The sequence below is a fragment of the Phascolarctos cinereus genome, unplaced genomic scaffold, assembly GCF_003287225.1.
Source record: "Phascolarctos cinereus isolate Bilbo 61053 unplaced genomic scaffold, phaCin_HiC Scaffold_3;HRSCAF=262, whole genome shotgun sequence".
Taxonomy (NCBI): Eukaryota; Metazoa; Chordata; class Mammalia; order Diprotodontia; family Phascolarctidae; genus Phascolarctos; species Phascolarctos cinereus.
The window spans coordinates 1,277,972-1,299,570 of record NW_027555736.1 but is presented as its reverse complement, the minus strand read 5'-3'; the positions used below and the strand labels follow the sequence as shown (position 1 = coordinate 1,299,570).

Here is a 21,599-nt window from a genome sequence, read left to right as displayed (position 1 = left end):
CCCCTTCTCTCTCACCTACTCCCCCTGCCTCTCCCCCTCTCTCCCCCCTCCCCCTTACTCTCCCCCATATCTCTCTCTCTAATTTGAATCACTCTAGGAAATCCCTTCCCAAGAAAATAAACTTGCCATGTTTTACATAGAAGTACATGCTTATATGTGCTTTTATATTTCATATATGTTTTATGTGCATGTACTTTGCAATCACATATCTTACATGTATGTACGTGTTGCTTGTCCTTTGTTCTAGAATAGGACCAAAACGACATCCCCATTCTAGAGTCAGGTTTCAGTGTGTCCCACAGCGTGAGCTCAGAATGTTCTACCGCAGCTCAGGGACAGAGAGTCCGTGGGAACGTCTGGGCACCTCACGTTGGCGTTGAGCCGTCTCCATTCTGCTTTGCACACGGAGCACGGCACCCCCTCTGATGCAGGCGTGCCATGCTGGGCGGGCCTGTGCCAGGGTCTCCCGCAGACCCCTGGGAGAACACCCTGCAGGTGACCGACGTTCCCGCAGCGGCAGCTTCGCCTCGCTCTCTGGATTTGCTCTGTGTTTCCTTTTTAACTGGGGATGAGAAAGGAAATGCTGTTGTTCCCTGGAGCAGCCCCATTTTCCTCCTAGGGCCATCTTGATGTGTAGTTGGGATGGTTGAGAAGGGAATGAGAGCAACAAAGTTTAAGGGAAGAGAAAAATGTTTTGGAGGAAAGGGCAAGGGATGGAGTCTGAAACAGGCTAGAGAACTGCAGTCCCCCCACGGCATGGGGGGCTAGGCTTGTCGGCACAGAGAGTTTTCTTTTGTTTGTTTGTTTTGAGCGTGGCTAGTGCTCGGGAACAAGCATTTATTAAGTGCCGCTAGTGTACCGGACTTAATGTTGCCACCATCTCCCTGTCGGCCTCACTCGGGTTCACCGAGGCCACTCCTCACTTGTGTTATCATCTCCACAGCTGCCCGGCTTCCTGGTTGGCCCAGTTTATGGCTGGGATGCCCCAAGAATGCCCCGGGAGGTGGGCGGATCTGTACCCCTGAGCTCAGCTTTGGTGTGGGCTCGGCTGCCATCTTGAACGACAGATTCTCAATGTATCAGGTACATCTCCGAGAGTGCTCACAATTGGATTGGAACCCCTCCCCTCTTGCTGATTAATTTACACACAAATGGAGATAAATTGTTCAATGTCTTTGGAGATCTACTCATGTATCTCAGAGTAATGAGCATGTCAGCTGCAGGTTGGGAGGGTGGCCATTGGGCTTTCCAGGTTTCCCACACAATCCCAATTTTGCCAAACCACATATCTCAGTTTTCAGTTCAGATAATAACCCCTATAGTTACATGAAATGACTTAACGTGGCTAAAATTTGCAGGATCCTTTTAATGATGTCCAGTTAGTTAAGAATTGCTTAACTTAGGGATGTGAGAAGCCCAAATTCCCCCGTGGTCAGTTGTGAGCCGGGCACAGATCCAGCCCTGATGTTCTGGGTATGACCCTTGTAAGTGGGTGTTTTGTGATCCCACTGGATTTGGGGCTGGGGAAATGATTTCAGGAAACAAAGATGAATGGGCCCACTGGTTGACCACTGCCTGGGTCCCTGTTTGTGGGTGCTCCCAGCCTGGCCTGGCCTGGTAAGAGAGGAGAAGGGCCCAGGGGACAGAGTGTCTCATTTCCATGATAGGCACGGCCATTACTTATTGTCCACCTGGGACACGGCTAGTTCAAGGTTCACTTCACTTAGGAGGATGTGAAAGCCTTTTGTGGGCCCTTGAGGGTCACTAGGGATCCCTACTTGATCCTGCCCTTCTGACAGTAGGACCTCTTTCCTGGGAAGACATGCTGCTCCCCTATTATGGGCGAGGGTTATTTGAAAAGGCCTCCCTTTCTGGAGGCTCAGCTGGGGGTGGCCCGGGCTTCTGGGGTGGGCAGGGGGAGACCTCCCTTTCTGGAGGCTCAGCCGGGGGTGGTCCGGGCTCTTGGGGTGGGCAGGGGCATCCGGGGCCTGCTCCTGCTACAAGTCCTTAACCTGCAGCTTTCTCCAATAGCAGTAACTGACAGGTCCTTCCATCATTAGGCGCAGCTCCTATTACATTAGGTGGCCGTCAGTGTCACAGACCCGTCAAGCCGGAGCGAGGCAGAATTTCCAAGGCCTAAAAAATTGATTTTTATAGCTCTTCTTGTATATTAGGCATATGATATTGATGCGGTCCTTCTTTTAGCCTTAATAGCTCCTGACAAGGGAATTAATTTTAAAAACACAGCATTCTCCCCGCAATGGCACCATATTGGAATTAAAAATGACCATCCCAGATGAGCGAGGCAGCCCTGGCGAGAGCCGTCAGGGCCCCGATGATTGCCGAGGCTTTCTGACAACTGTTTTCATCTTGTTGCTCGACCTTTGGAAATTGTGGGGTGTTATTAATTGCCACTGGCAATTCTATCAGAGAGAGTGGGACAGAAATATGATGAAGGTTAGCCTTTTAATGACAGGACTGCAGCGTTTGAGACACGCCAATGAAAACACTTACATTAGGTCATTTCAGGCACACTTAGCCTGTCAGCAGGGAACTTTTCCTTGGAACTGATTGTCCTCTCTGGACTCAGGTGCCCTGGAACCCAACCGGAAGTGGGGCCGTGGAGCAAGACCAGCATGGGGGCACGGGGGGTTGGGGAGGGGGCACAGGGGGTCTGGGGATCCAGAAGTGGCTCCAGTTCACCAGAGGGTGCTCCCCAGAGGTTGTGCAAGATCAGGCCAGGCCCCTGACATGCTCTTGTGAAGTCAGGGGCCTAGAGCCAGCCCCCACACCCCCAGGTCCTTAGTTCTCCAGCCCTGAAGTTTCTGGGTTTGTTTTCTGCCCTGAGGCAGGTCTGCCTGGACCCAGTGGGGGATCGTCCTGCCTACCTGCCCACCTGCCCTATCAGCAGCCCCTCGATTCTTGGGCGTGGTTTTTCCTTAATGCTGCTGATTTGTGTAAGTGCCGGTGCGTGTTGGCAGGGGGCCCGCAGCCTGAGGGCCTTCCCCTCCTCCTCTTTGCTGTTTCTGAACCCCCTCTCCCTGCAGTAACCTCTCGGTAACCTTCCCCTTGCCGGCAGGGAGATGCAGTCCCCTTGTTGGAAACAGTGGGGTTTCCCAGTAGCCTGGCCTGGTGGGGGGAGTGCATGCCCTCCATTGTCTCAGCCCCAACACCGCTTTCTGAACACTTCAGTGACCACAGAAAATGCCGGCACTTTCGTTGCCCTAGGGACCAGTTCTGTCGGAGGCCCACTGAGCCTGACCCTTTGGACAACAGAGATTCAGAGAGCCTGGGTGCCCTGGGCCGGGCAGGCTTTGCCCTCTCCCCCACTCTGTGGGTCTGGGGAGTCTGGCTTGGGGACGCCGGCAACTTTCTCAGTGCCTCGTCCCTGTTCCAAGCCGTCTCTGTGTGGGCCCAGTCAGGCCGGGGGGAGGCTGGTTCCAGAGGAGGAGGCCCACAGTGGCTCGGCCCATCCCTGGCCTCCTCTTCTCTGCTGACAAGAACCATCCCCATTCAGCAGCCTGACAGAGCTGGGGGTGGGGTGGGTTTGGTTTTGTTTTTAAAGGGGAGAAAAGGCCTTTTCAGGAGTGTCAGCTTAGGATGAATTGGCCCGGGCAGCATGTTTATAGACTGAGCTCGGAACTTTGTCTTTGTGTGGGAATGTTAGTGACACTGTCCTGCTCTGCCTGAATGCACTGGGTTGACGAAGCTAATGTGGTGTCCTGCTGGGGCTGGGGCAGGGCCGGCCCAGACCTCCCACTGCTTGCATTCAGCGCCAGCTCCCTGGAGCTAATTTTTCCCATCTCCTCAATGCCTTCAGTTCCCTTTACAAACAGCAAAGTCAACTTTCATACCGAAGGCCCGAGAAGTGCTTTAGGAAATAATCGTGTAAACAGAAAGTTACCTTCTGACCTGCTGCTGATACCTTGGCTCAGGACAAAACCCGCCAGGCGATTGCATTAGGCATGGCTGTTAGTGGGATAATGTGGATGAGCCTCCTCGAGCCGGCTGGGGCTGCTGGCTGCTGGTCGCCTTCAGTCCTCCCAGCGGCCTCCTCTACCAGCCGCCAGCCTTCCCTCCCTTCTGAGGCTCTCCTGCCCAGCATGCACAGCAGATCTATGTGAATGAGTGCGGGTGAGCCCACGGGGATGTGAGAGGTGTCTGCGGGAGCCCTCGCCCCACGTGGCCCTCTGTCCCCTGGCTCTCTCCTCCGTGCAGTGTCCAGGCTCCTCCCTTTCCCATTCTCAGTCAGAGTGTTTCTCTGGCCTGTTTGGCTCGGTCCTGGCCATAGCTGGGGAGGAGACGGGTTCCCAGGAGAACCCCCCAAATACAGAAGGGACTGGGAAGGGAGCCCTGTTAAGGCCCAGGGGTGAGCAGCCTGTCTCAGAAGGGCTCTGAAGACTAGGCGGGAGCTGCCGTGTTGGGGCTCAGTGATCACCAGCCAAGGCAGCCTGGCACACCAGGGCTTCAGTGTGCCGGAGAGGTGGGGGCCTGTGGGTGCAGAGCATCATCTACACCTGCAGACTTGTGCAGTATGAGAGGGGATTTTGAGATCTGCTTTCCCCCTTTCCTTCTTTGGTTTGTTTGTTGCAGGAGATAGTGGAGGCATGTATTTGAGGAGGAAGTTGATGGAAAGGTGAAAGGTTTCAGTCTTTCCTTACCTAAAGAACCAGTTAAAAAAAAAAAGGCCCCATCCCCCCACTAGAAGGTGTTCTGTGACATCTATAAGCAGACTTCTCAGACTGCCCAGCAGTGTGTGCCCACATGGAGGCTGGCCCCCCCTTCTATGATGGACCTACAGAGGGGCTGTCCCCCCTTCTACGACAGACCCATGTGGAGGCTGGCCCCCTTCTATGACGGACCTGTGTGGAGGCTGATCCTACTTGTATGACGGACCCGTGTGGAGGCTGGCCCCCACCTTCTATGACAGACCTGTGTGGAGGCTGGCCCCCGCTTCTATGACAGACCTACAGAGAGGCTGGCCCCCCTTCTGTGGCAGACCTGTGTGGAGGCTGGCCCCCTTTCTATGACAGACCTATAGAGAGGCTGGCCCCTCTTCTATGACGGACCCGTGTGGAGGCTGGGCCCCCCTTCTATGACAGACCCGTGGGGAGGCTGGCCCCCCTTCTATGACAGACCATGTGGAGGCTGGCCCCCCTTCTATGATGGACCCGTGTGCAGGCTGACCCTCCTTCTATGACGGACCCATGTGGAGGCTGGTCCCCCCTTCTATGATGGACCTACAGAGAGGCTGGCCCCCCTTCTATGACAGGCCATGTGGAGGGTGGCCCCCTTCTATGACGGACCTGTGTGGAGGCTGGCCCCTGCTTCTATGACAGACCTACATAGAGGCTGGCCCCCCCTTCTATGGCAGACCCGTGTGGAGGCTGGCCCCCTTTCTGTGACAGACCTATAGAGAGGCTGGTCCCTGTTCTATGACTGACCCATGTGGAGGCTGGCCCCCCCTTCTATGATGGACCCGTGTGGAGGCTGGCCCCCCTCCTATGACAGACCCATGTGGAGGCTGGCCCCCCTTCTATGACAGACCCATGTGGAGGCTGGCTCCCCCTTCTACGACAGACCCATGTGCAGGCTGACCCCCCTTCTATGATGGACCCATGTGGAGGCTGGCTCCCCCTTCTATGATAGACCTACAGAGGGGCTGGCCGCCCTTCTACAACAGACCCATGTGGAGGCTGGCCCCCCCTTCTATGATGGACCTGTGTGGAGGCTGATCCCACTTCTATGATGGACCCGTGTGGAGGCTGGCCCCCCCCTTCTATGACAGACCCGTGTGGAGACTGACCCCCCTTCTATGACGGACCTGTGTGGAGGTTGGCCCCCGCTTCTATGACAGACCTACAGAGAGGCTGGACCCCCTTCTATGGCAGACCCGTGTGGAGGCTGGCCCCCTTTCTATGACAGACCTATAGAGAGGCCGGCCGCTCTTCTATGATGGACCCATGTGGAGGCTGGGCTCCCCCCTTCTATGACAGAACTACAGAGAGGCTGGCACCCCCTTCTGTGACGGACCGTGTGCAGGCTGACCCCCCTTCTGTGACAGACCCATGTGGAGGCTGGTCCCCCCTTCTATGATGGACCTACAGAGGGGCTGGCCCCCCTTCCTTTTTTTTTGCAGGCACAACTTTTTTGTTTTTGTTTTTAAATCAGTAAAAGAAACTGGGGTGTAGAAGCTGCAGTGTCCTAAGCAGCAAGTTTGTGCATCATCCTTTGTTTTTTAAATATGTTTAAATTACCACCCTCTGATGGCACACCTCATCCAAATGAAATTCTGCACCATACATACTAATCATAGTAAAGTTATAAAAAAAAAAACACCTTAGATATACTCTGGAAGATACTTCTCACTGAAATCTAACAACTTCGCTAAGTGGACTGTGACAAGATTATAAATGAGATATGAAAAATAACGTTTTAACATTTGGCTGGCCCCCCCTTCTACGACAGACCCATGTAGAGGCTGGCCCCCTTCTATGACGGACCTGTGTGGAGGCTGGCCTCCCCTTCTATGACAGACTTGTGTGGAGGCTGACCCCACTTCTATGACGGACCCGTGTGGAGGCTGGCCCCCCCCTTCTATGACAGACCTGTGTGGAGGCTAGCCCCCCTTCTCTGACAGACCCATGTGGAGGCTGGCCCCTGCTTCTATGACAGACCTAGGGAGAGGCTGGCCCCTCTTCTATGACGGACCCATGTGGAGGCTGGCCCCCCCTTCTATGATGGACCTACAGAGAGGCTGGCCCCCCTTCTATGACAGACCCATGTGGAGGCTGGCCCCCCTTCTATGATGGAGCCGTGTGGAGGCTGGTCCCCCCTTCTATGATGGACCTGTGTGGAGGCTGCCCCCCCCTTCTATGACAGACCTATAGAGAGGCCGGCCCCTCTTCTATGACAGACCCATGTGGAGGCTGGGCCCCCCCCTTCTATGACAGAACTACAGAGAGGCTGGCCCCCCCTTCTATGATGGACCTGTGTGGAGGCTGCCCCCCCATGACAAACCCATGGGGAGGCTGGCCCCCCTTCTATGACAGATCTGTGTGGAGGCTAACCCCCCTTCTATGACGGACCCACGTGGAGACTGGCCCCTCCAAGCACGTGCCAAGGAAGAGGAAGGGAAGGCCAGGCGTGGCTACTTGTGATCTTTGGGACAGGCCTGTGGAGCAGTCCTTGGAGTGTCCCCACCTGTACCATTTCTGTGTCCCACCTGGCCAGGGGCAGACCCCAAGTGGGCGCTGCCCATGCTTGTATACACATCAGGCAGGCGCAGGCTGTGGGCCACAGGACGGAGGAAGGTGGGGTTGGGGGGCTGCCTGTGACCCCCAAGCCCAAGCGAGCACACAGCCCAGACACAGAAGAGCCTGGCGGCAGGACTCACACCCATGCTCACTGAGAGTAAGGGCAGCAGAGAGAACTTGGAAGGAAGGAGGGGGCTTCAGTCTGAGCCTTTGGGGGCTGCAGGCGGCTTGGTCCTCAGTCTCTGGGCCTCTGTGGCAGCCCTGAAGGGCCCTGACCACGATTTCACTTAGAGAGAAGTGTTCGCCTCATCCTGCTGTCTGTGGTCTGTGGCTCAGGTCATTGGACGGACGCTGCACTCTGGGGAGGGTCCGTGAGCACTCCCCAGGCGGCCTGGCTCAGTTGTCTCCTAGAGACTGCCCCCCCACTGTCCGTGCTGCTCCCCCAGCTGCCCAGGGGCAGGGCCTCCCTCCCCTGACCCAAAGGAGTGGAATATCCTGGGGGCAGGGCCTGGCCCTAGCTCCATCTGTCTGTCTCTGTCCATCCTATAGCTTCACCCATCTCCAATCTGCCGGTCACTTTATTCTCCACCGAGCCAGCCAGGTCTCAAGGCATTCTCTGGTTCGCAGAGTGTTCTCATTACACATTGATTGGATGCGGGCTGGGCACCACGTTGCTTCTTGCTCCCATTGAGGCCCAAGGGGGTCCCTTCCTATTTCCAGGTGACCCCATTTCAGGGTCTCCCCCTGCCTTTTTAGAACCAGCACGGACTGTGCCAAAGATAGCCGACGGCCGTTCTAGGCCACGGGAGCCTTCCCGGTGGGTGTCCCCAGCTCCGTGCTCGCGGTGCGCAGTGGGGGATGACGTAGCAGGCGGTGCCTCACCAGGAGCTGCAGGGAAGGGGCTGGGGTCCGTGACTGCTGGTGCGCCACCCTCTGTGTGCTGATTTCCGGTGCCTCTGAGGGCGTGGGGTGGCTCCCAGAGGATGCAGGGCTGGCTTCTGAAAGAACATCTGGGCCTTTGTCCCTCTGGGGTTCCTTCCTAGGGGGATGGGAAATGAGGCAGGGGGTGCTCTTGCTATTCTAGGGGGGCCTGGAGGTTGGGGTGTGGGCCCAGCTCACCGCACATCGAAGCTAGATGGAACGGCCCTCGGTGCTTTGGCCAGTCAGTCAGGTAGTGTCCATTAGGCACCTACTGTGTGCCAGCATCCCACCCCCCAGTAGGGTCCACCTCGTGACCTTTCTCCTTCCGGTCATTCAGATCAATCACCATCAGGGATGACTTGATTCATGGAGCATCCAGGAGAAACACTGTTGTTGGGAGGGGGGCAGTTCCTAAGGCAAAGTGAAACAAACCCAACCTGATCAGCTACAAAGAGCAGCTGGTCTGAGGCTGGGGGCGCCTCCACCTGTGGGCCCCCGGGAGCGCCTCTGCCTCTGGGCCCTCACGAGCGCCTCTGCCTCTGGGCCCCCGGGAGCGCCTCTGTCTCTGGGCCCCCGGGAGCGCCTCTGCCTCTGGGCTCCCGGGAGCTCCTCTGCCTCTGGGCCCCCGAGAGCGCCTCTGCCTCTGGGCCTCTGAGTGGGGGAGCTGGGCCCCCGGGAGCGCCTCTGCCTCTGGGCCCCCATGAGCACCTCTGTCTCTGGGCCCCGAGGAACGCCTCTGTCTCTGGGCCCCCAGGAGCGCCTTTGCCTCTGGGCCCCCACGAGCACCTCTGCCTCTGGGCCGCTGAGAGGGGAAGCTGGGCCCCCACGAGCATCTCTGCCTCTGGGCCCCCGTGAGCGCCTCTGCCTCTGGGCCCCCATGAGCATCTCTGCCTCTGGGCCGCTGAGGAGGGGAGCTGGGCCCCAGGAACATTTCTGTCTCTGAGGTGCTGGAAGATGGGGCACCTCTTCCCTGGGCTCCTGCAGAGGCTATGCCACACAGAGGGAGGGGCTTTAGCACTAAGCTTTAGTGACTGATGGGGTCTGTGGGGTGAAAGGGAGGAGGTGAGGATCATCTGAGGTTTCAGATCTTTTCAGTGTCATTGGGAAGTCTAACCCGCCTTCTGTGGGAGGTCTTCCACAGCGCACACATACACGCGCGCATGCACACATGTACACATACACACATAACACACACACACGCACCCACACATGCACCACCCAACACCTTCCCTTAATCTGTGCTTTCCACACTACTCAGGCTACCTTCCCTCCACTCCAAACTGGAGAGGCCTGGGAAGAGGGCTTTGGGTGCTAAGGGGCCTCCAAGGCCTGGACTTGGCATGCCAGTCTGAGCAGGACAGCTTTCTGGGGATGGGGGAGACTGGGGAGTAGGTGGAGTTAGTCAAGAGGAGCCACAGTGATGGCCTGGGAGAGGCCTCAGGGGAAGAATTGGTCTCCCTGGGTCTGAAGGAGGAAGCCTGGGAAGCCATGGAGGAATAGAGGGATCTCAGGGGGAACGGAGGCTTTAGGAGATCTCAGCGGCGGTCTGAGGGCCCAGGGCAGTATTCTACCCTCCCTCCCCCTGGCTCCAGCCTCCTCACACTCTATGCTGCCTGCTCCCAAGCTCAGAAGTGCCATGGGTTTGCAGTGATTGTTCATGGGCCTGAGTCCCTGGCCAGGGGCTCCCTGTATAGTCACTGTGGCCCAGCCCTTCTTGCCTTGATGGCCTCATTCAGAGGGAGAGCAGCGAGGACCCCGTTGCTCATTGATGTACCCGCCTGTGGCGGTAGTCTTGGAGTCGCCCCACTGTGGTTGCTGTGCAACTGGCTGGGGCATCTTCCCTTCCCAGAGTTCAGTGCCCTTCTCACTAAGATGGGGCCGAGCAGACCCCTGGTGGCCCTCCTAAGGGCTGCCGTGAGAAGGCCACAGGATCCGGGTAAAGTTCTTCATAAAACTTCAAGAGTGGTTAGAAAAGCCTGGGACCTTTATCATCCTATTTTTACCCCTGAGAGTCAAAGCCTCCTGTTGGGGGTTTCAGCTTCTAGGGCCAATTACAGCCTTTGCCTGAGGGCTGGGGGCTTCTGTCCAGATTGGAGCAGCGAGCCAAGGTAGCAGAAGGGGGTGTGCCCCACGTGCCAGCAGCCCACAGAAGGCATTGTTGGAGGGCCCCACAGCTGTGCCCCTTGGGGATGTCCTGTTCAGGATCTTTCCTCCCCCTCCCCCATCCTTCTCTAAATTAGACTGACCCTCTGGAAGGGTTTCCATTTCCAGGCCCCCTTTTCTGTTCAGGTAGTTGGCTTGTTCTCCTGTGTGTCAGCGGGAAGGCACTGAGTCTTTGTTCCAGCTGGTGACTGCTGGAGAAGCAGAACTCTGCCCTTGGCTGAATAAGGCATCTGCCCACTGGGTGTCTGTGTGAAGGGAAGAGCCTTCGTGGGGAAAGAGGGAGAGCTTGCCCTGTTGATGTCGTGCTGGGGTTCTCGGGTCTCTCCTCCTCGTCTTGAAAACCATTTTGTGTTTGACTCCATAGTGATCACATCTGTTCTAAGTCCCCCAGGGAGTGTGCCAGGGCGGGAAGGCACGGGCCTCTCCCTGGTCGTGTGGGGCCAGTGAGGCTCCTTCCTTCAGCAAGGTGCAAGGAAACACTCTTCTAAGGAGCAACCTTTGCCCCCTCCAGATCATCCTCAGATCCTTCCTACAGCACAGGCTCTGAACAAAGCCAGGCCTAATGGGCCCGTCCAGCCATGTGAGACATGACCCATGACCACGGCTGTGGCAACCCCAGGATGCCTGGGTGGGGACCCCGAGACCTGGCTGCTTCAGAGGGTCAGGGCGTGAGCAGAGAGAGGCTCAGGTCTGTTGCTGTAAGTTTGGCCTGCAGAGGGTGGGCAGCCACAGCGAGCCCCAGGGGCTCCCAAGTGCTCTGTCTGCCCCGGGCAGGGTTTGTGTTTACTGAGAAAGAATGCCCGGCTTCCTGCAGGAGAAATCACTCCAGGGTGTCACCGTCAGACCTCCTGTGGGCAGGGATTTATCAGTCCAGTAACCTCTGGGAGATGGATCATCATGGCTTTCAAAGCAACGTGTCTCTGGAGTGGGGCCCTTCCTCTGCCAAGCGAGACCGTCTGTACCGATTTCGGGGTGTTTTTGGCCCCCCCTCCTCTCTGGGCTGGTCTGATGAGCCTCTGCCAAAGAGAGCTGTGTGGCTGAGGCAGCCCCTCCCCCAAGTAGGCCCTTGTCCCCTCCCGGGGCAGCTGACCCCAGTCCTGAGCACCCATGCCCCCAGATCCACGGCTTCAAGGCGAGTGTCAGCCCAGAGTCCGGCCTGGGGTCTTCCCAAGGCCTCTGCCTGCCATCACTGTGCCTGGTGCTCCTCGTGGCCTCCTTCCTGGCCTCTTGGATCCCAAGCTGGGAGTTCAGGCCACGCAGCACCTCCTCCGGGAGGCCCTTCCCTATTCCTCCCCCCATCTGTGGATCTTTTGCCTGGCTTGGGGCACACACGTGTTGTCTCTTCTGCAGACAGAGTGGGCTGCTCAGGGCGAGGACAAGGGTGGCTTCGTGCTGGGAGCGGTCTGCACACAGCAGGCGCCTCATGAATGCTGGTCCATCACTTGGCCGCTGTGGGAATGAGGGCCCCGTGTGAGTAACGAGGCATTTGTCTTGCTTTCAGGATCATTGACCAGAGGTTCGAGAAGGTGTCGTACTTTGTCTTCGGAGATTTCAACTTCCGGCTGGACTCCCGATCCGTGGTGGAGGTGGGCACATCCTCGTCCTTGTTGGGAGGGTCCTGGGCTGTGCAGACACGCTCTGCAGGAGCGCCATGTGGGCATCCCCGGGGTGGAGGGTGTGTGCTCCTCTGAGCTGGGCCAGGGAGGCCTCCCCACACTCCAGTGTTGGGTCGGGGTCCTGCCGGGCATCTGGGGCTGCGGGCAGCGGTGTGGGCAGGAGGCTTTCCTGGTCGGGGCTTCTTCGTGGTCTTCCCATGGACACAGCCTGCTGGGGGGAGGGGGCATCTGGCTGGGAGTTCCTGAGGCCTGGAGAAAGTTCTGCAGGGACAGAGTCTTTCGTTTAGAACTGGAAAGAACCCATTTATTATAGGCTGCCGTACCCACAGCATCCTCATGTGTGCACACGTGCATGTACGCACGTGTGGGGTGTGTGTGTGTGTGTGTGTGTGTGTGTGGTGTTGTGTACCCATGTTGTGTGTGCACATTTGTGTGAATGTACATGCAGGTGTGTTGTGCGCACGCACACTGTGTGCCTGTGTGTACGTGTGTGTGCCTGTGTGTGTATGTCTGTGCATGTGTGCCTGTGTCTGTGTATGTGTGTATGTGCACATGCGTGTGTGTATGTGTGTGCCTGTGTGTGAGACAGAAAGAGCCCACCGAGGCTCCGGGGCCCTTGGCGGGGAAAGGAGGTCTAACGTGCTGCCCAGAGGCGTCCATCCTCTGGGTTGCTGAGATGGTGCAACGCTATGTCGGCCTCCCCACCGAGATTGGGGCCTCCATCCCTTCTTCTTCTCTGGTCTGTAGAGGCTTCTCCTGGTCTGGACACTGGCTTGGAAGGGGGCTTTTCCCTGCCCGCCTCCCTTGGTTCTGGGGACACGTGCAGAGGAGGCAGGGCCACGGCTGCGTGATGTCAGGAGAGCCAAATGGGCTGGACGGCGAGCCCGCCTCAGAGATGGTCCCGGGTTCAAGTCCTCGCCCTGACCCTCACTGGCTGAGTGGGGTGTGGTGGGGTGCAGTGGCTCCTCACCTCTCTGTGCCCTCGGGAGCTCTAGACTGGGAGTTTCAGAGACACTCCCTACGCTGATGAATTCAAAGGTGAGGTTGGAAGACCGGTAATTATGTCCCATCGGGGGCCCCAAGTTTAATCTCCTTTCCCTTCATCTCCCCCCTCTCTCCTCTCCTCGCCTGCCCCTCAGAGCAGGGCATCCCTCCCAACCTCCTGGGCTTCGATCCCTTGACAGTGGGCGCTCGCTCCCCAGAGGTCTGATCGCCCTCGCCTGGAGCTGGCTGCCGCCTCCATGGCCATGGAGTTTGGTCCACACGCCCAATGAGAACCTGTCGGCCCCCCAAGTCCTTGGGCCTTCCGTGGCTGCTGACACGACGTCAGCCACCTGCCAGGACATCCCCGCTGGACAGAAAGGAGACTTTGCCCTTTCACAGAGAAAAGTGAAGAGGAAGTCACAGAGGTGGAGTTTTTTTTTCATCCAGCTGTGGCCTGCAAGTCCTGCATGTGCCCAGGCCACGGCCATGGCCATGGCCACAGTGGTCTGTTTGATGCTGAGACCAAACGTTCCGTAGAACCTGCTCGTTCCAGGAGGAGCTCGGGCTCGGTGTGACGTTTGTCTTCCCAAACGCGCCTGCTCCGGGAAGACCCGGCCAACGCTGTGCCATTTCATGTTTATGTGGTGAAAGTGGTGCGTGCCCCCATCGGCGAGGCTTGACCCCTGTGAAAGATAATATAAAGAATAATGGGGAACCAGCGAAAATAACGAGCCCGTAAATCCTCGTGGGCCTCGCGGTGACATCATCAACTCTCCAAGCAGGGCCGGAGCAGGCGGAGAATTACAGCCATGGCTCTCCGTGTCCCTTTATTGATTAACTCAGAGGAAGAGTTATGGCGGGCTTCCCTATTAAATACGGCATCTCGGAAACATGTAATTTGAGGGCAGAATCTGGATGAGTTTTCAGAGACTGTCTCCAGAGGGCTGAGGACGCCGGAATCCTCCGGTTACGGGCCACAGGTCACGGGCCATGGCATCCAGAGACAGGAAGGGGCTTCCTTAGCCTCCCCGAGCACCACGAGGGCTCACGTTGCCTCGTTTGGCCCAGTCTCGCGCCCTGCCTTGTTGTCCTGATCCGCCCTGGCCCCCTCCCCATCCCCATCTCTTAGCATTATACATGCGCTCCTGGCCCAGAGTGCTAGAGTCTGCGTCTCCCTTCTGGCTGGTCAGGGAAACTCAGAGGGCTCCTGGGGATGGCTGAAAGGGGCTCTGAGGCTGACATTTCTCTTTCTGTCTGGTTCCGGAGCTGATGCTTAAGAACCCCAGGAGGGAGGGAAAGGCCAGGCAGCTCCTTCCGGGTCCTTTCTCCCCATCTAGCCTACGCCTTCAGCTCAGGGCAGGAGATGGAGACGGGGGAGACAGAGATGTGGGGGGAGGGGCCAAGTGCCAGCCCCTCCCCCCACTCTGGCACTGCCAGCTTTCATTTCAGCCTTTGCTTGTCTAAACTCTCTTCTCAGGAAAATAGGCAGAAAACTGAGGAGCTGAGAATTATGGATTTAGGGGAAGGATCTCCATGGGTGCTTCTCTAGGTGTAGCAGGAAGGAGAAGACAGACCTGATTAGGGGAAGGTCATCCCATGCCGAGCCAGGCTTGGTAAACTGTCTGTGGTACCTGTGAGCTGAGGGCGGAGCCTCCTCCTCCCAGGGGCACCCAAGTGCCCTGTGTGGGCGTGACGCCACACCCAGACTTTTGAGGAGCCCACTCTATGTGGCTTCACCAGGAGATCCAGAGCACTCCAGGTCCCAGTGGGGTTGGGGCAGAACAGGCATCTCATGTTCTCGGGCCTCTCTGTGTGGCCGCGTCTCTTCTCCCCAGCTCCTCCCTGCGACCTCTCAGCCAGGCCCATCAGCTGCATGAGAGGCCAGGGTCCCATGGTGACTTCCTACCATCATCCCAGGGTCATTACCTGAGGGTTTGAAGATGGCTGACTCCAACCTGTCCTTCCTACAGATGAGGGCCCACGGGGAGGTCTTCCCTGAACCACCCCTGGGTTGGCCCTGGCTGTAGCTCTGCCTCTGCCCTGTTTCTTCCTTTGTTATCGTCTAGTCCAGCCAAAGACTCTAAGCTTGGAATCCGGGACAAAGTGTCATTCCATTTGTCTGATTTGCCTTTTCTGTTCTCTTCTTCACTTAACAAAATCACTGAGCTTGCCTGGAGAGCCTTCGCGAGACAGGAACCAAGCACATCCAGGCTGAGATGCGCCCTCCGTGACACAGGCCCTCTGTGAACACGCACCCTCTGTGAGCACACGCCTTCTGTGAGCACACACCTTCCATGAGCACAGGCCTTCTATGAGCACAGGCCCTCCATGATGCAGGCCTTCCATGACACAGGCCTTCTACAAGCACGCACCCTCTGTGAGCACGGGGCCCACCCAGCACAGAAATTGTGAGAGGCGAGAGAAGCTGGTGCATTTCCTAAAAGGAAGCAAGCAGCTTTGTTGATGGAGCCATGATGTGTCCGTGCCTTTGCAAAAACGGCCTCTGGCTCCCATGGAGCCTCATGACATTGGGAAGTCAGATGGCAGAGCTCCAGCCTTAATTGACAATAAAAACCATAATCAGCATCATGCATTTATGGAGTCCCTTCCTCTGTGCAGGTCAATTAATAGAAGATAAATCATTAGCATTCCATATATTAAACATTTTTATGTGAGCCTTAATCTAAAGCCATATTGATTGCTCCAAGAGGAAATTCTCCTTTCATGATGTTGGAGAAATCTGGACGGGATCAATAAAGCAGCACTGGGCTCCGGTGAGGCAGAGCCTCGCACGCATGCCCAGGGATGGACAGAGGAGAACACACACCCGATGCAGCTTGGGACCCGGAGCGCACAGGACGGGCAGGGAAGGAGAGGAGGAGGAGGAGGAGGAGGAGGGAGGGGGCGGACACCACGAGGTACCACCAGTGGACATTTCCTAACTTTAAAGGACAAGAAGCAGGCGGGGAATCGATGAAGCCCGGCAGCAGAAGAGAGTTTCCACTTTCAAAGAAGCCAGAGCTCTCTGGGCAAACACCTGGGCCCTCGGGGTACAAACCTGGCCTGCAGGGCCCAGCGCAGACAGGCCCTAGGCAGAGTCCAGGCTTTGGTGGCCTGAGAAGGTTGGTTCAGATGCGGCGTTGGTCTCTGGTCTCTGCTGCCGACGTGGTCCTCCCTTCCTGGCTGGCCTCCCTGAAGGCCCAGCTATCAGCTGTGACTCCAGCTGGAGGGGATGGTGGCCGACCCTGGCTCAGATGAATCACACGGAGGGGATGAGCTGATCGCCAGGATCCCCTGGCATAGTGGGGCTTTCATCTTGGGTCTCCTCACAGCAGGGCACCACACCGTGCCACGCCATAGCATGCCACGCCAGTATGACCTCATGTGGGAGAGCTCTCGCTGCCACTGTGCATCCTCTGAAGGCGCCTGCTGGAAGCCAGCCATGGCCACCCTGTCCCTGTTTTCTGTTCTCATGCCCCCACCCCCGAGAGTGGTGCTGAAGCTTTCCCAAGAGGGGAAGAAAAATCAATCGTCCATAATTATATTGTTTGCTCAAGAAACATATAAATGTGTCGGTGAGGTGCACCCTGGTTGGGGGTCGTTTGTTATCTGTCTCCCCTGCGCTGCTGCTGTCACAAGGAGTGCGGACCGTTTAATTGTATATTATTTGCACACAGTTTGCCCTTGAAGGAAGCAAATAGGCTTTGGAAAGAAAGTGAAATCTGCTTTTGGACAGTTTGTCTTGGGAATTAGAAACTTAGTGCCTGAACTGACGCTAAAGATTACGTCTCCATCTCTGCATGGAGACACGTGGGGCACTGTGTGCCAGGCCTGGGCTTAAGCACTTCACCAGCTGGATCTCCTCTGGTCCTCACATCAACCCTGGGAGGTCAGTACTGTTATGATGGCCATTTTACAGTTAAAGAAACTGAGGCAGGCAAGGTGAAGTGACTTGCCCAGGGTCATACAGCTAGGGTGGGAGGGGTCTGCCCCAGCTAATCCACATATATACTTCCTTCACCTTCCCTTCTTCCTCTCTCCCTCCTCCAGCTGCCTTCCTTCTCCTCCCCCTCCTCTTCCTCATTGGTATTTCTAGAGACACAGTTTACATATGAGGGCATAGTCATGTGGTTGGCAGATGGGGGATAGGGGAGAATGGACTGCGGCTCAGGGCCAGCCCTGAATGGACAGTTGCCTGGGCTTGGAAGAGTCCTGCAGAGCGCTTCCCTTCCCTTTTGCGGTTACTCAGGTTTGAGCTGGGAGAGGGATGTGACAGGGCCAAGGTCTCCCAGCTTGTCAGGGCTCTGCCTTCCCCCTTCCCTGAGCTGCCTAATGGCAGACGTCTTGTGTTTGTAAGATGGGTCTGGAAATGAAGGCACAGGGTCACGCAGGGTGAGTGGCGGGTCCCCGGCACGTGCGTGGGAATGCCCAAGCGGTCATCGAGTGGCCTCCGGCTGAGAAGGGTGAAGCTGTCCCTCCTGAAAGCCCTGGACCAGTCCAGGGGAGGCCCCACAGACCGCACGTCCTGGGCTAGATGGGCATCCCACAGAGGAGCTGAGCTGGCTCGGGCGGACAGCAGTGCTGGGGCCCGGAGGCCCCAGGTGGCCACAGTTTGGGAGGCTACTGTTTTTACTGCAGTTTTACCGATCGTGAAATTGAGGCAGGCAAGGTGAAGTGATTTGCCCATGGTCACACAGCTAGCAAGCATCTGAGGCTGAATTTGAACTCGAGTCTTCCTGACTGCAGCCCAGCACTCTGTGTGTGGTGGTGTCTGCTAGCTGCCCCAGTAAGGCCCAGTGGGGGTTTGGTGGTGGCTTGGCTCTCTCAACCGTCTTACAGTCCAGCCTTCCCTCCCTCCCTCTGACCAGCTCCCCAGCCTCTTCCTAGGGCCGGGGGCCCTGTGGACACTTTCCCCCGGCTGGGAAGGTGGGACAAAGACAGCAGGAGGAATGAAGCAGGAAGAATGGACCAGTTCCCCCAGGGCCCTTGAGGGTTTGGCCTGATACCCAGGTGTGAGCGAGTAAATGCCTTTGCCCACCTTTGTCCCCAGTGATCTTGTCTGCCCCTCCTGGGCAGGACTGCTGCTCTGACTGAGCTGTCACGCCCTTCTCTTCTATCAGGTCGTCCAGGGTCAACGAGGAGACCCTGGGAGGTGGGAGATGGGACGCCGCCTACAAGGAACACAGAGTAGACCAGTTGGGTCGGACCTCCTGAGGGGCATAAGGTCCCATGAGGCTCAAGGGCCAGTGTGCATTTAGGGTTTTCAGACAGACAGTAAGGAGCCCTTTGTAGCTGGCCAAGTGAGGAAGAATGGGCTCCCATCCACATGTCAGGGAGATCTCTTCAGTCCTTGGTAGATGCTGAGGTGGGGAGAGGCTTGGGCAGGCATTCCGCTCAGGAGGCTCACAGTTAATCTAGCTGAGAGATGACCAGTGCTTGGGTAGAAAGGGAAGGTTTGTCAGGTTGTATGCAGGTGAGGGGTCCAAGGGATGGCTGCACTTATGAGCCTGAGATGCAGGAAGGGACATTGGCAGTGCCTTGGACAGGATGAGCTGGGACTTCAGGAGGAAAGAGGAGTTCCACTGGAGATGCATTTAGGCTGTTCCTGGGAAACCCAGGAGATGTCCAGGAGACCATCGGTGGTGCTCAAGGGGAACCCAGGACTGGGTGTCTGGATCTGGGGTCATCTGCATGGAGATGATGGTGAAAACCATGGGAGCTGATGAGGTTACTGGGGGGACCCAGGACAGGGCACTGGGGCCCCCACCCGTAGAGAGGGGGCCCAAGCGAGGGCATGGGGGCCCCCACCCATAGCAAGGGGGCCCACAACAGGGCATAGGGTCCTGCACCCATAGCAAGGGGGCCCAGGAGAGGGCCCAGGGGCCCCACCCATAGTGAGGGGACACAGAAGTGGACAGGGCCCCCACCTATAGGGAGGGGCCATGCTGCACAGAGGGAGCCTTCTTCATGTTGCCAGGACATAGGGTCCCCATGGCCGACCGGAGGCTCACAGATGGCTTCCCCAGGGGTGCTGGTGGTAAGCCACATATCTCTGAGAGGAATTGGAAGGTAAGGGACGGCGATACCATCGGGCACCCAAGCCCCCCTACATCTGAGCCCTGTGCCCAGGCGTGAGTGCTCCGTGTATTAGCGGCCCTGAGGGCAGCAGGAGACTTGAATCACTGCTCCCCCAGCTGCCCCAGGATGGGCTCTGGCGGTCCCATTCCCCGGCCCCTCAGCAGCTCTGCTGACATCCCTGCCTCTGGGCTGAGGCTGCCAGTCTTCCTGGCAAGATTCATTGGAGGTTAATTAAATCCATCTTCAAAACAACGAAGGGCCAATGAGCCATGTCCTCGTTGTCCTAGTAAATTAAAGGATGTGATTGTTTCTTCCGCGGCTGCTCCGTCCGGGATTCGCCGCCTGAACGGCTCGTCCCGGGGCCACCAGCTTCCGGCTGCCCCATGAGGGTCTCAGAGACTGCCGTGGTCACCCAGCTTCTCATCTGTGGCCACACCAGTGTCAGTGAGTCTCAGACCCGTGGAACTGGGGGATGGGAAAGCCACCCTGTTTATAAAATCCGAGGGCGGTCGAGTCCCTCAGGAATTAGCAGTGACTCTTATTTCAGATGCAAATTGAACAGAAAAGATGATACTTTGATCCAATTTGGCAAAGCTCAGGCCATAATGAAAACATACCCAAATTAAATGCAATTATCTGGTACTCCCTAATAGGCCTGACCATCGCCGCACCAATTAATGCTGCAGCCAGTGATGCGGAGCCGCACGCGTCTGTGATTGTTCCCTGGGCAGCTGGGAGGCTCAGCTGGGCCACAGTGACAAAGAGTGACGGCCGTACCAGCGGCTCCCGTCACTGCGTGGCCCAGGCTCGGATGCTCTGGCCACACCTGCCATTCATCACCTAGCTGACAGTGAGCCAGCAGACGGACCCCCTGGCGGAGCCTGCGGCCTTTTGTTGTTTTCTTTAAATTTAAAAGCGAGCTGCCCGATAGTGACAGGCAGGCACGCAGCCCCATTTGGGCGGGCTGGGGTCCCTGCTCAGAGGTGCCCAGTGAGATGTGGCTTCATCATCAGGGAAGCGCCCATGCTGGGCAGGGCTGGGAGGGACACTGTGGAGAGATCAGGGGGGCTAGGACACAATCTCTTTTCTCCTCTCCTCTCTTCTCCTCTCCTCCTCTCTCCTTCTCTCCTGTCCCCTCCCTTCCCTCCCCTCCTCTCCTCTCCTCTCCTCTCCTGTCCTCTCCTGTCCTCTCCCCTCCCCTCCCCTCCCCTCCCTCCCTTCCCCTCCCCTCCCCTCCCCTCCCTTCCTCTCCCCTCCCCTCCTCTCCCCTCCCCTCCCCTCCCCCTCCCCTCCCCTCTCCCCTCCCTCCCCTCCCTCCCCTCCCCTCCCCTCCCCTCCTCCTCTCTTCCTCTCTCCTCCATTCCTGTCCTCTCCCTTCTCTCTCTCCTCTCCTCTCCTCTCCCCTCCCCTCCCCTCTTCTCTCCTCCCATCTCCTCTCCTCCCCCCCTCCCCTCCCCTTCTCTCCTCTCCTCTCCTCCTCCTCTCCTCTGTTCTCCTCCTCTTCTCTCCTCTCCTCACCTCCTTTCCTCCTCTCCTCTCCCCTCCCCACCCCTGCCCCTGGTGTCCAGGTCCCAGCAGGCTCCAGGCAAGCTCCTTGGCACCGAGGCACTGGACCAGCAGGTGTGGTGAGGGCCAGTGCTGATCCAGCGGGGGTCCATCATTGCAGGCAGCCCCGCTTCCTGCCTAGCACTACTGCTTATTGCCCTGAGGTCAGGTCCAGAAGGTGGCCCAGCACAGAACCCATCCTGGAGACTGCCTTCCCTGCAAAGAAAGGACTCTGGTGGGTCTGGCTATCAGAACCCAAGGTTGGCTCATCGAGGGCTCTCATGAGGGGAAGGACCCCGCAGGCCCGTGACTCTCCGGCCACTCCCACAAACCCAGAGGCTTGCGGGGAATGGACCCCAGGACTGTCCCGAATGAGGCAGAAATGGGAAAGGTGGTGTGGTGGTCGGGGCTGGATTTCTCAGAGGTTGACACACAAGATCCAGAGGTTCCGACGGATGTTCATGGGAACCCACACGATGCCAAGGGGAGAGCTGACCCGACAGCCAGGCAGACCTCGGTCCAAGGCACTTGGGAGAGCCTGTCTGAGACCGTTTCCCTGCCTTGGGGCAATAGTACCAGCTCGCGAGTGCTGGGCAGATGGAAGGCGTTAACCTGGCCAGAAGACTCGAGGAGGGTTGGTGCCAGTGGGCCCTTGGCATCACCCACCAGGATTTAGACGAGGGCAGAGAGGAACGGCGTCTCCAGGCAAACCCTGCGGGGCACGGACCAGAGCTGCCCAGCCATTCCTCCGAGGATACAGATGGTGACTCGTGTGGCCTGGCCTTCTCCTTCTGCCCCTCTGCAGTCCCTGGCAAGGCCGAAGCTCATGGACAAGGTCACTGGGAAGTGCCAGGCTCTGCTGATGTATAAACCTGTCCCTAAAGGCTTGTCACGTTATCCCACCCACTCCCCCCAACAGCCTAGACTGTCCAGGGCAGGCCATTTCCGCAGATACCCAAGAGCCGGGCTGCTCCCAGCATCCCTCTGGAAGCCAGGCTCAGGCTGGGTGGGTCCCTGGGAGGCTCCCAGGTAAAAG

General features: G+C 57.6%; 1 protein-coding gene across 4 annotated transcripts in view; it reads left to right on the top strand.

The window, feature by feature from the left end:
* The window catches only part of INPP5A (inositol polyphosphate-5-phosphatase A), a 250,977-nt gene that overhangs the window by 177,981 nt on the left and 51,397 nt on the right, over nucleotides 1-21,599 (top strand). For all 4 annotated transcript variants that reach the window (XM_078150679.1, XM_078150677.1, XM_078150678.1 and 1 more), the window contains one exon: nucleotides 11,842-11,926. In XM_078150679.1, coding sequence (XP_078006805.1) covers nucleotides 11,842-11,926 — 85 coding nt within the window. The remainder of the gene's footprint in view (nucleotides 1-11,841; nucleotides 11,927-21,599) is intronic.